At 33.6% G+C, this 14,353-nt stretch overlaps 1 protein-coding gene across 1 annotated transcript in view; it reads left to right on the top strand.

Moving 5' to 3' along the window:
• Positions 1–5,662: 5,662 nt before the first annotated feature.
• The window catches only part of LOC106459426, a 60,576-nt gene continuing 51,885 nt past the window's right edge, over positions 5,663–14,353 (top strand). Inside the window, exon 1 of the mRNA XM_022385917.1 lies at positions 5,663–6,815. Coding sequence (XP_022241625.1) covers positions 5,663–6,815 — 1,153 coding nt within the window. The remainder of the gene's footprint in view (positions 6,816–14,353) is intronic.

The raw sequence follows: 14,353 nt of genomic DNA, 5'->3' as shown, positions 1-14,353 counted from the left end.
TCCGTCTAGCTGCTCTGCAACGATAATCCAATCTGAGCAGAATCCGTAGCACAGTTTTCGGGCTCATCCCACCAACTTTGGCCACTTCTGCGTCGTTAATCTGGGATCCATTTCGATGCTCCTCTTGGCAGCCCTTTTTGTCCTCTCCGATGGACCCGGACGCTGCTCAGTCGTTTCCTTGTCGTGTTTCCTGAACTGCACGATGATTCTGTTGACTGTCGAAATTCCCAAATTCTGCGAAATTTGCCGCTGACTTATTCCACCATCTGCTTGACCAACTATACTTCCTCTAACAAAATCTGACAATTCGAGAGAACCTTGAGTTCCAGGCATGTTGTAGCACAAGATAATTAGTATGCGGCCCATTTTCGTTTATATAGTTCTCTGTGAACACAAATTAGTTAGCATAAATCAGTTAAATGACGAAAAATTAGGCGTCTATTTACTTGTGACCACTCAGTGTATAGTATTATTGTTAGATCACAAGGAATAAATCACTGATAAAGCCCCATATATTCGTCTAAGTTAACAATGAACTTTTAATTACTAGTATCAGAAAAACAAAATGGTGAGGATTTTTTAAAATATTTCCACATTCAAAATGAAATATTATTAACAAGCTTCTGAAAAATCGTTAAAATTCCAAGTTATATGATATGCTTTCTGTGCACCCATGATTTTATCTATTACTGCCGACTATTTATGGCAAAAAAAAATAATTGGTATGGTAACATTAACTTGGGGGGGGGGCTTTTGAAAAAAGAGTCTGTTGCAAAAACAGAACAGGTGAATAACGTGGCCTTGGGTTGTCCCTGTGGTGGGGTTTTGGATTTCGGAGAGGGCTCGAGTCCGTGTGATACCACAAAATATTATTCGTTGTAAGTGCGTCATAAGAGTGGCAGTCAATCCCTCAGTATGGATAGTAGGTAGTAGGATGTCGCTGAATGACTGTGTTCCCTTTCGTCAGTTGTCTAAAATTAGGACTTCGGCAGATAGCCTTAGTAGTTTTGCCATAAATACAAATACCTAGTAATGCATGGATAATAAACGAAGTCTTTTGTTTTTGCACAGGGTTGACAGCGAAGACGTTAACTAACCATTAATTGTAGTATATGTGTGTGTCTATATATATATATATAGCACTTATTAATTACCAGAGCAGCGCCCTTCAGTGGTTCAGCGGTATATCTACAGACTTACAACGATAGAATCCAGGTTTCGATACCCGTGGTGGACAGAGCACAGATAGCCCATTGTGTAGTTATGTGCTTAATTACAAATAAACAAATGCTAGAGTAGCTATGCATTATAATAATCAAAAAAGGAACTAATTTACATGTTTACTCTTGTTTGTATATCTTACTGGCTTCTCGCATAAGGTAATAGATCCTTACATTCATTACTTCTGGACCGGGCGTAGCTCTGTGGTTATCATGCCTAGTCTGTGAACTGATGGTTATTGATTCGTGTGCCATTGACGTAAGAACGCACTTTGAGGCTATGGGTACGCTATAAGAGTGACGGTCAAATCCCACTATTCGATTAGAATATCCCAATAGTTGGCTCTGGGTGCTGTTGACTAGTTGTTTTCCCTCTTGTCTATGAGTTTAAAATTAGAGACGGCTAGATAGTTCTTTGTATAGCTTCTCGGGAAATTCAACAAAATAATTAGTTTGTTTCAGATATTCGCGCAGAGCTATGTAAGGAATCTGCGCTAGCTGTCCCTAATTTTGAACTGATAGGCTAAAGGGAAAGCAGCTAGTAAATAGCACCCACCGCCAACTCTTGGTCTACTCTAATAAAAAAGATAGATTTTACAGCCACTCTTATAACGCACACAATTCCACCAAAGTATGGAGCGCTTTTTTTTATGTCAACGGGATACGAACCGTTCACCATGCTAAATACTAGACTATGCCCAGCTAATAATCAGTTAGACAGTAATATTTTAAACAGTAAATTTCTTATAAATTATTAGATGAGGATAGTTCTTGGCATGCAGCTAATTAGTAGCAGCTTAAAGTGTAGGGGAGACGGTTTTGTAGCTGAGATGTGAGGATTATTCTATCAAAGTAAAATTTCACGACTGCTGTAGTGAAGTATTTAGAAAAACAGTGAGGGGTCATGTCCACCTCATCCCTCGTGTAACTTACGCATGTTATTAATAAGACAGTAAATTGTATTACACATATAATGTATTAATACTACAGCTATATATTTTTAAACATTGAAGAGGTATTTTTATATAGTTTAATTCATAACTTATCAACTCATTTATTATACAGCTAACTAGTCTTAAATATTCAAGGAATATAATAAGATGGAACAATTCCACAGTTATCTTTATATAGTTTAATTCATAACTTATCAACTCATTTATTATACAGCTAACTAGTCTTAAATATTCAAGGAATATAATAAGATGGAACGATTCTACAGTTATCTTTATATAGTTTAATTCATAACTTATCAACTCATTTATTATACAGTTAACTAGTCTTAAATATTCAACGAATCTAATAAGATGGAACGATTCCACGGTTATTTTTATATAGTTTAATTCATAACTTATCAACTCATTTATTATACAGTTAACTAGTCTTAAATATTAACGAATCTAATAAGATGGAACGATTCCACGGTTATTTTATATAGTTTAATTCATAACTTATCAACTCATTTATTATACAGTTAACTAGTCTTAAATATTCAAGGAATCTAATAAGATGGAACGATTCCACAGTTATTTTTGTCTTATGGTTAACTTTTAAACAGGAAGTTTTTACACAGGCCCACCTAGTGTGCAGTAAAGTACTTGTTTTAAACAGATGATAGTTAATACGTTTCGTTACGTGGAGAGTTTCGTGAGGTACAAGGAAATCAGTGGGACATCAACATTGTCTTAAAAGAGTATTGTTGTTCGTCAATACATAATGAACTTGACGAATCACGTTTTTGCTTAAAGACAAAATTCAAACATTAACATTCGATAAATATTTATACACTGATTAGCTTCTTTATTACATTACAAGAGTGTTCAACAATCCATTAATTTTCTCGTGCAAAACAGGCTGATCATGTGATGTGGCACATGGTTGCGTGAGTCCTAAAAACGAGACGTTTTCTAATCTGACAGAGGATGAGTAGGAGCCATGAAGATTCTTTCCGATTGGCAGATCAAATAAATCTCTCGATAGAGAATGAGAGATGACTGACTAAGAGAAAAGGCGATTTAATAGGCTTGAAACCCAAACGTTGTTTTGGAAAGGATTATTTTTCTCTGTTAAAACTGTACCCATGGGACCAATAAGGAGATGATGATGCACGTGGAAATAACCGAGAAAGATTCCAGAAACAGAAAGCAATAAAACATTTTCATTTATTTAGTTAGGTTTATTGATGTGCGTCAACTAGCGAAGATCATGGAATATGTAGTGTAATTTTAATGTAGTAAACCACTTGACATTTCATCATTACTATATATTTTTTTCAAATTATCACGATCTTACGCAGTAGAAGATATATTAGATTATTATTTTTTTTACAAAAGCAATAATTATTTTTTTCTTTCTTTTTTTTAGATACACGATGCTGTTTGTAAATATTGGTTGTAGGATAATTGTTGTTTGAATAAACTCTGAAAATTAGTATCCTTTTCCACTTATATTTAGTATCTTCTCATCACTTGTTCTTTATGTCTCGGGTCCAAAATTTTTTTTGAGTTTTGAAAATGTTAGCAATGGGAATCACAAATCAGTTAAGAGAAAAAAGTCCAGTACTTTAAAAAAAAGATTATATCCGTCATGACAAACATGTGTTAAGTAAGTCTAGTTCTTAAATAATCATTAAAATAATAAGATTACTTTAAATAGGAAATAATGGAAAAAACAAACAAACGTAACACGCATAGTACTGGACTCGCCACTTACCTAATAAGAAGGAGAATGTTTTTAAACAGGGAACACAGAATAAGACATTTTCATAAAGAATACTTTTTAACCACCTATTTATTCATTATAAATATAACATTGTCTTAAATAGGGAATAATTTTTAAAAACATATAGTTCTGTTTACTGTATAGGTATTCAATAGCAGACTAGCCTTAAAATGGACTCTTCAATAGAATATTCTTGATCCACTAGCTGATAATTATAACACTAATATTGTCTTAAACAGAGGGAGTGGTTATTTTAATGTTTACAGAAATTTTATGTCTCGACAACTAAACACTATTAGTATCAAAAAAGGGTATATTTCACTAAACGTTCAAAACGTGTTGTTCTTGTATTACAATTGGTTTAGTAATGTAAGAATATTCAAAAGCAAAACGAAGAACAAACAAATATAGATAAAACGTGATAAAACCTGAAAATCAAGAAAAAGAGTTAAATGCGTTATAAGAGGAAAAGAAACACGTGGTCAATGTTTGAGCCAAACGACCTTTATCGGGGTAATTGTGACAACGTTTGGGCCGAATGACTTTCATCAAGACACTGTGGTCAACGTTTGGGTCAAACGAAAGTTATCGTCCAAAATTGGACCACGTATTTCTGTTTGAAATACAACGATATTAATCATTGTCTTCAGTACAACCATATTGGTTTAAAAAAGAAATAGATGACAAGACATTCGCAGAGTTCAGTTTTTGATCATCAGTTGAGCAATATCCTTATCTTAAATAGGAAGTTAAATACCATTAAGGTGCTCGCAAAAATAGCTAATTGGATATTACATATTAGCATATGCCAAATTTTAAAGTAAAACAAAACATCTTTTTCAGTATCCAAATTTACATCCATACCTTTCCAAAAATTGGTTTCGTCTTTCGGTAATTAAATATGTCAACTGAAAATCACTGTAGATTAATTTTATACATGTACTATAATCTCGAATTCAGAGATGTTCTCCTTTAAATAAATTTAAACATAATTGAATACACACTCACACAAATATCTTCCTTTTGCATGTTATAATAATATTTTGAATAGACTTGTTCATGTCAGAAGTAGGAGGTGGGAGGTGTGTATTTTGCTTGAATGATCAATAAGGAGCAACTAATTTACTAACAGTTTGTAATGTATTCTCGCTATACTCCCGATATTTATGCAAACAGATTTGTCAGAAGTTTTATCTGCCAATCAAAAGATCGCCACCCTGTAATGGCCTATAATATTTGTTAATACACGTTTTGTCGGATAAAGTCGAATCGCTAAAGGTTCCATACGTTTCAGTTTGTCGACCACAGAATGAGAACACTTATTATACTGCTTTAGGCTATTCCTTGACTCGGCGTTCCCGTCGTTGCGCGTGTATTTTCACAAGGCTAGTACCCCTTTTATACAGTTAGTGCTTGTACCAGCTGGCCTCCGAGAGGAACTGGTATATACACGTTCTTAACACTACGTTTCCTCCACACACGCTAACAGGTCCATGTTACAGGTGGGACGCGTGGAAAGTCTTATTAAATTAACGTTACGCTGCAACTTGAGTAGAAGAGTCTTATGCGTTGTATAAATCGACTGTTGTGGTGTGTGTTTAATATTATTTTATGAGCACTGGTGTTGGATATTTACATTAAGAGTAAATACATATTTTCTTTCTTTACGTATATGTAGTAATTTTAAACTATTCTTATTATTTGTGCATTATTCCTAAAAAAAAATGGGGACCCGTTTATGGGGTGTCGCTATTGCCGTAACTATACTTCTGTTGACAAACTATGTGACAACGGTTTACGGAACAACGAAAGATACAACACACCAGGAACTTTCGTCGTCGGTTGCCGAAACTGAAACATCTACTAAAAATGATTCTGTTTTGTTGACCGAAGACAATGGGGTAAATGCTAGCTCGAATACAACTATTCCTTCTGTTATAATCGACAGCAATAAAAGTGTTACTAAAAACGATGTGGTTCAAGTAACTTCATCTACGGCCAATGTTTTAGTCGAAAATACTGCAACATCGACAGTCAGTTTGGATCAAATGAAAGGTAAAGAAGATGGACAGCTTGTTGTAACTAAAAAGACATTAGATATTAAGACAACATCTAGAACTGATTTGAAAGCAACGAAAACAAAAGAAGGTGAAAAACGATCATTGTCGCCAATAACCACTGAGAGTGATGAGAAAACAACCTTTACACCTGTAGATGTTGACGAAACAACATCAGATCTTCAAAAGATATCGGTTTCAAACTTAAAACCACAAAATCAAGATTTATTTTCTGTACTGAATGATCTGACCACACTTCCAACATCTTTGTTGAACAATACAAAACTCGAGGACTTGGATATACACCCAAGTCTTTCTAACGCGAGACAGGAAGGGCAACAGGAAAGAAATAATACCGTTAACATTTCTTCCAATATAAAACTACCAATGGAGGCAACATCACATCAAGAAAACCAAGTGGACGAAGGTAATTGGTCAGTAGAAGATCATTCCTCAAATCATTGGTCAGTGGAAGAACATTCCTCAAACGATAAGCCCATAAGTCGGAAAGAAGCTTCATATGACAAATTACTGAAGGAAAAGAAGTTTCCTGATAAAATGAAGTCAGAAAGACTAGCAAAACAGTTCAGTGTTCAAGCAAACTTATCTGGGAATAGAACAGTCCCTTGTGAATGTGATGGAATAGATACAACCAAACCTTTTGATAGTAGAAAGTGTTTTGCCGGACGTGTTACTGTCCTTCCAGGTTGTCCTTGTTGGAAAACTTGTGCTCGCCAAGCTGGACAAAGTTGTTCTTCTAATGAACCTTGTGATTTGGAATTTGGTCTTTATTGCGCCACGGACTCGGATATTTGTCAAGGTAAGACATGGTTTCAAAGACTTTTAATTTTTAACCATAAATATTGTACTATCCTTTGTTAGTCTAAATGTTAAACTAAAATGTAGCAAAAAATAAATGTAGGGTAGGCACAAAATGCAATGAATAGTGTTTAGGAATACATTGGCCAAGAAATACTTGAGAAACATAGTGAATCGGGAACCTTTAAATGGCACTGATTTCTCTAATATTAATAAAAGCCCTGTGTAAGATTGTCCCTTGTGTAACAGGCTGTAAATGTCTATTGGATGATATAGTTAAGACATTGTTTTAATGTTATCATTTTTTACGTACTATTATATTCAAATTTTGCTCAAATTGTTATTTTCAGATTTTATAAAAATCTGCGAATTCTTCCAACACTAAGATTTTTTTATTTACTATAAATAACTTTTTTTTTATGCTCCTTTCTTTAGCCCCAGTTTTATTCGAATTTCAGACGTTACAGTATTCACGAGCTATGTAACTAACTATTCACAAGCGGAAGTGTTTGTTAACTAAAGCTTACTTCGACATTCTAATTTCATGATTTCATTCAGTTGCATCTGTCTCATTTTAAGAAATGTAGTTGGGCAGGTATTTATATAAACAAATATTATAAGTATGAATATTTTATAATAGTTCGAACACTGGTGCATAAAGTGTATCGAGAGCAAAAAGTTTATAAGCGCATGGATTCCAAACAAATCTAATTGGTGCTAACGCTTGCCCGAGAGCTGGTGTGAAGTTTACTGTTGTGGATGAAATCAAAATAAGTTTTAAGACACTTTCTCATAGGAAATGAAATCCAGAATATGAAAATGATATTCTTACTTGTGCACAAGTAAAAAATGAATAAATGCTCGACTATGCTAGGCAGGGTGATGTTTCAAAAGTCAAAACACTTGGAAAGTAGGGGTAGGCCTAAAAATACAACACTAGTGGTTTTGATCAATTACTTACTATAGAAGACCTATTTTTGATGTTTATTTATTTGCAACAAACTAAATTTTTTAACAGAATAACAATTGTGGAAATAAGAGATCCTACGCGTGACGTCACAAGATGGTGGCGTTTCAGTCAACGCCGCCATATTGGACGTCAACATTTTCTACCAGCTATCAACAGTATCAATGAAAGATTACGCAAATCTTTACTAATTACATGATGTTAATGATAAATGTTTCTTCTGGAGAAAGAGAGTGATTTGAAACTATACAGCTATTAAATTCTCAATATATTTCTCTTTATGCATGGCTGTCTTCGAGAAGGCTTGGGTAGATAACACGATATTAGAAGACAAATTTGTCATTTTTCACTCAAAACGAATGTAAGCACTTGAGTTTAATATGGCGAAGTAAACTATAGATCACGTGTTTGTGACGTCACTACAAAAACCTTTATATGTAATAAGTAAAATTACCATATATGACAATTTCAAACAAAGTATTCTAATTCGAAACAGAACCTTGGAAATGTTAATGAGTTTGAAAAAAATGTTTTATAAATTTCAATGAAATGTTTAACAAATGGGGAGGGGAGGGGAGGGTATGTGTCGTCTCACATTCCTTGGGTGCAAAAAAAAAACCCTTCAACTTTTTGGCTTCGATCACAACATTAAATCTCTCGCCAACTCTCAGGCTACACCGGAAGTGTTAAAACATTGTATCATTTGTTGATTTAATTTCCAAACGCGAAACCATTTAAGTATGGAAAGTAGGGTTAATATTAAATTTTCACGTTATTTTTCTGCAACAATCTACTTGTATTTAGATTTTAATACCAAACTGAATTTCAAGTTGATTAACGGCATATAAGACCTTATCCAGTTTAAATTCGATGACGAGGAACCCACTTTGAGACTAATAATGGTTGGAGACGGCTTGAATGGGTAATGAAGAAAAACTTTAATATAAGTTTAACACAACAGCAAGTTGAGAAAGTTTAGCAAAATGCAAAAATGAATGTAATCCGTTACTCGTTTTTAACATCTAAAGATGACTAGGGCTTTCCAGTTTCTAAAAGAGGAACTTTAAAAACAATGCTACTTCGAGAAAAAACAAATACATTTTATGATTCGATATCGCAAGTAAATTTAGTTTGTAAGTGTAAATCGATCTCGTACGGCTCTGACTATTATTAATAGAAGTGTGAAACATAAATTGTATAAATGGAAGAAAGAAATACCAAAACGAAGCGATCCAGATTATAAGTTTATTTGAATGATATGAATCCTAATTTTACGAAGGGGGTCAGTGAACTGATTCTTTGTTTGAAAATCACCCGTTATCCAAGCATGCTAAAATGTAATTTTGAACAACCTGTTTGACGAGACTTTTGTTACTGACAAGTGTTTACTAACGGCGCAATTCGGTCTCGAATCGTGACTAATTTGGTCTCTTTGTTGGAACCATTAGATTAAGTATCTATATAATAATGACTTGTACAGATTAAAGTTAGACACTACAGTTCATTCAGTGCCTCGGAAGTTTGAAGGTTTTTAACGTTACAAAACGGGTTTCGATACCCGTGGTAACTTTGCTCTTAGCAATAAACATTACAATGTATTACCAACATCAATATCTGTTCGCATGTATGCATGTTAAGCCTATAACCTAAATTTATTTTGTGGACCGCATGTTAAACTCAAATTTGGGTTAAAATAAAAATATGTCTATGTATTTCGCGCAAAACTATTCGATGGCTAGCTGTCTCTAATTTTGAATTGGTAGACTAGAGGGAAGTGGCTAGTCAAAAACTACCCACCACCAACTCGTGGGCTACTGTAATCGAATAGTGGGATTTGACCATCATTCATTTATTGCACCCACGGCCACAAAGCGCGGGTCATGACGTGTCTGAGCGCGAATCATGGAACTTCGAATCCACAGTCCTACAACCTGAACACTAGGCCGCGCTCCGCCCCAAAATTATGCAATTTCATTTTATTCATAACTTGTTAAAATAAACCTTAATTTTGTTATTCACACAAAAATAAAGAAGTAATTTAGATTGCGTAGAGAACGAACATGGACCTTAGAAGTTGTTTTGAGGTAAAGCAAAAGAAAGACTTATAAATATTAAAAGATACAAGTCTTCAGCTCAGTGTGTCAGTATTTTAATTTTATTCCTTTTTAAAGTGAGCTATATAATAGATATTCAGTTCTCATTACCGACATCGAAATCGGTGTGTTGTCACACAAGGCATTAGTATTATTACACAAACAACAAAAATATTTGGGTGGTATGGGTGAGAGGTGGTATTACTAATGAAAATATATTATTTATATTATATAAGGGTAGTTTTTTAGTACTAACAAAATACCTTTCTTCCAAAAATTTAAGTTTTCAAGTTAAACTATTTTCTTTATATAGAACAATTTTAAAAAATGTCACTTTTTTTGACAGTTATTAAATGCGCAGTTAAACAGTGCAGATATGACATCATAAAAGCAACTGCCATGGTGTGTTAATCTTAAAAAATCAGAAAAAAACATTGTTTAATTAGAAGAGAAAATATGAGTGGTTTAGTATTGAATATTAATTTCCGACAAATGTATAATTAGCGAACCTCTATAATATATTTTTTTCCTCACCAAACTCTTCATTTCAAAGGTAAAACATTATTATGATTCTAGAACATATATACATGGATTCTGTGATTGTACGAAATAATGTACAGCCTAAACGAAAAGCTCTCAAACTGTGGTGACTATTTTTCCAGGATTCGTCTAGGCGTATTACGTCTATTACATTTGTTAAGTTTACACTTTACAGTTAGACTGCTAGCAATGTTAAGCGTCCATAATACACTACATGAAATCAGACGTAAACAAATCAAAGTGGTTGAAATCCGTGAGTCTTCATATATATCTATGTGTGTGTGTGTGTGTGCATTACTAGTATTTATGTAATTTACAGGCTTATAAACTTGATTTATTTTGCAAGTTAAGCTTCGTAGTAATTTTAAGAAGCATGTTACATATCTCGTTAACTTTTATAAACGCCCTGAGTAGTGGAATGTGGTTCGACGAGGAGATCATTAGAAATATTTGAGGTGATATACAAAAAAAAAAAAAAGGCTGTTGTCGAATGAGCTCTAAGGGTAAAATGAATAAAATATTCCTTCAGGTTATAGAACATCCGTTTAAGCCTACTTTTTTGTAAAGGGACTAAAAGGGCGTAAAACATAAGTTCGTACTGACATGTTCCAAGTATCTTCAAACAAGGGCATGTGTGTTCGCGGACAAACCTCTTACACGTCTGGAATGCGATGGCCTTGAAAGTGTCAAAATGCCAAGTGAGTCAAGTCTTACTTACTAGTCTGGCTACTGTTCTCCAATGAATAGGCAAATATCTTGCAATTTGTTACCCGACTTTGTAAAGACAAGTCAGAGGTTAAGTTTTTTGTTTGAAATAGATACAGGTTGGTAATGATTGTTACTGCGGGTAATTTGATATAAGGTTGTTGAGTATAAGTAGGGTTTTAACATTAAGGATTGTTTTCCGACTAAAAAGCCGTGTAATAATTTTATCTTATTATAGATTGTTGTCTGTGCCTTTAATTTTTCGTTAATTTTCCACTAACCAAAGGATTTCGTTAAATTAATTAATGAATAACTTTCATACCACATGAAAAAACAAACAAAAAAAAAAACAACAACAAAGGGCGTAAATATAATTTTTTTAAGGCTGTGCACGATAAATGGATGGGTTGTAGCACATGCTTACATTATCGAAGTATTGAGAGGAACCTGTTCGAATCTTTTTACAATGGCTGGCTCAATTTGGATACGATCAGTATCGTTTCGAACCAGAGAAGGCGAAACGACTGAGTTAAGATAGAATAGATAATAGGGCTATTATTAAATTTCGAACATATTTAATAAAATGTTTTGTGTTGCGTTTTGATAAACACACACCCTTAGACAAAAAAATATTCCATTTGATTGATTTCATTTGGAGAGTGATAATTCTTACCTCTTAACAGTATGAAAACTGAGAATCTGGAGTTAGCACTGAACTAACTTTCATTTGAGTAAGATTATATTTCATGACGTTTAATATAAAATTTGGAATGTGGATTGTCAAACATTAAAGCTCTTAATCAATGAGACGTTCGTTTTGAGCTGATCTTTTTTTTTCTTGTGTGTGTATGTATGTATGTATCTATCTATATATGCGTTTAAATGTTTACCTTTTCATTCTTGACGGCAAGATTTAAGTCTTACATTAAACTGCAGTTTACAGGCGATAAAAACTGGGCCGTCGACAAGGTCTTATGGAATTAAGCAGTTTTCCTTGGAACATGACTGGAACTTTAATAACGCTCACTTGCTTTACATTAACCAAACATAAACTATAACAAATGGAATCGAATATAAATCAACTTATAGTTTTTGACACACTTAGGGTTACCAAATTTCCAGAGTGAAAAACTGGGACATTTTTTTCCCCTTAAGCTTATAACGTGTGACGCCGTAACACTAACAGCCCTGAATCAGTTTAAATTACAATAACATACTATTTACATTTACTAATAATCTGATGTTTATTGCATCGCGTTTTAAAAAAACAGACAAATAAAATTTATTTAAATATTATATAGTTAAAAAAATAATAACAAATACGCCAAAACTGTTCTGAACCTACTCAAATGAAAAAAGTTGTCTTTTTCGCAGATTGGGCAGTTCTGCAAAATCTCAATTCTGCAGCTGCCCCCCTCTCCCTTTATGTCAGTTGATTATCCAACTAGAATTTAATAGCTGTGTATAACGACATCGTACATTTCAAACTTACATTGAGGTAGAAGGAGACTGGAATAATCTTACGTTTTCGGTTTAATTGTTTGTCGCTCATAATGTAAAATTAATGAACATTTAAATTGAGTTATTAGAACCGTTCGCCACGTCATTGTATTTTGTTAGCAAGTTTTCAACCCTCTAACCAGAACGGTAACTTAAGACTCCGATTGCGCCGAAAGCTAACAAGTTTTTAACGTGATGAATAGACCTAGTAATTTAATTAAATTGTCCTTTGAACTTGAAAAAGCCTTGTTCTTAGTTATAGAGTTGATCGTCATAATAGTAGTCACTTACTCGCTAATTTTCAACTTTTGATTACATTGTAAAAATTCGCATGCTTAGAGCAGAATTGGCACGTAGATTTAGGAATAAACCATTATTAGGATTAAATACATAGTTGACTATACTATTATAACACTACAGAAACTGTTTAAGTGCATGAGCGAGACTGGGCCTATTAGAATAGTTTCGAACATAAGGATGTTAGATTTGGTCTACAAAACGATTATATATAAAAGAAGAAGAAAAAGGTATGTTCTAGAATAGTGATCCCCTTATCACAGAGTGTGTTCGATGTGAGTAGTGGGGGGGGGGGGGTCAGTCACGAAACATGTAAAATATTAATAATTTTTACAATAAACAGAAACTCGCGTGAAATAAAAACATTTTTACGATGGTAGTACCTAGGCCTAGTTGTGTCATTCGTACATAGGCCTGGTTTTGTCATTCGCTTCATCTTGTTTCCGTGAATTGGAGATTTTAAGAAATAGTAACCATTAAAAACAGATATCGAAACTGATTATTATTTGAACAACTTTTATGCTTCAAGTCGGCCATCAATTCAAGAGTGGACTAGCTGTGTTCTTCGTCCAAACAGGCACGCTCATCCCAATGATATTATTATTTGTTTTAAAATTTTTATTTTATACTTCAGTATCTGATATTGTCAACATTGTACAGATAGGGGGAGGACGGTTGAAGATAAGAAAGACCGGCAGAAGGGGAGAAGGTTCGTGATAAACAAAAGTTTGGAAAACCTTGTTCTTGAATAGGAACAGAAAAAAAAAGTTGCACGAAATGTGTATTGAGGCTGCAACATAGGAAACTTTAGCCAAAAAATAAATAAATAAATTCGAAGATATATTTGTTTGTTTGAGATAATTCAAAGAATACCAGTTTTATTTTAAATACTAACATATGGAGTCATTAGTATGAAGTTTTGAAAACCAACTTGAATTACAATATTTGCAATGCAACAGACTGAGATAGAAAAAAAAAATCGAAAGTCATTTTGATTTCAGGTCACTGGTTTACAAGTGAGCTATAGTATGGTGAGAAACGGTTAAAAATCCTCTAAATCCTCAATGTCATGAACAGATTTGTTTAATTAACATACCTGCAGATAATTAGCAGGTAAAGTCTGAAATTAAAATGGCTTTAAAAGCTTAGAAAGTGAATAATCTTGAGCTTTCAATGCATAAGGTAAAAGTTCTCGGTATGGAACTTTTGGGTGAAACGTTGACTAAACTTGTCATGACCTTGATGTTTTACTTTAGTTATCTTATTTTTTTTCTGTTCTTTCTTGTCTAATTCGATGATGAGGAACCCACTTTGAGACTAATAATGGCTGGAGACGGCTTAAATGGGTAATGAAGAAAAACTTTAATATAAGTTTAACAATAGACAGCAAATGTACAACGTTTCATCGTACCTGAATGATGACAAAACCTTGTACTA

The sequence above is a fragment of the Limulus polyphemus genome, unplaced genomic scaffold (assembly GCF_000517525.1).
Source record: "Limulus polyphemus unplaced genomic scaffold, Limulus_polyphemus-2.1.2 Scaffold606, whole genome shotgun sequence".
Classification (NCBI taxonomy): Eukaryota; Metazoa; Arthropoda; class Merostomata; order Xiphosura; family Limulidae; genus Limulus; species Limulus polyphemus.
The sequence above is the reverse complement of the archived record's forward strand: the minus strand, read 5'-3'. Positions and strand labels throughout refer to the sequence as shown.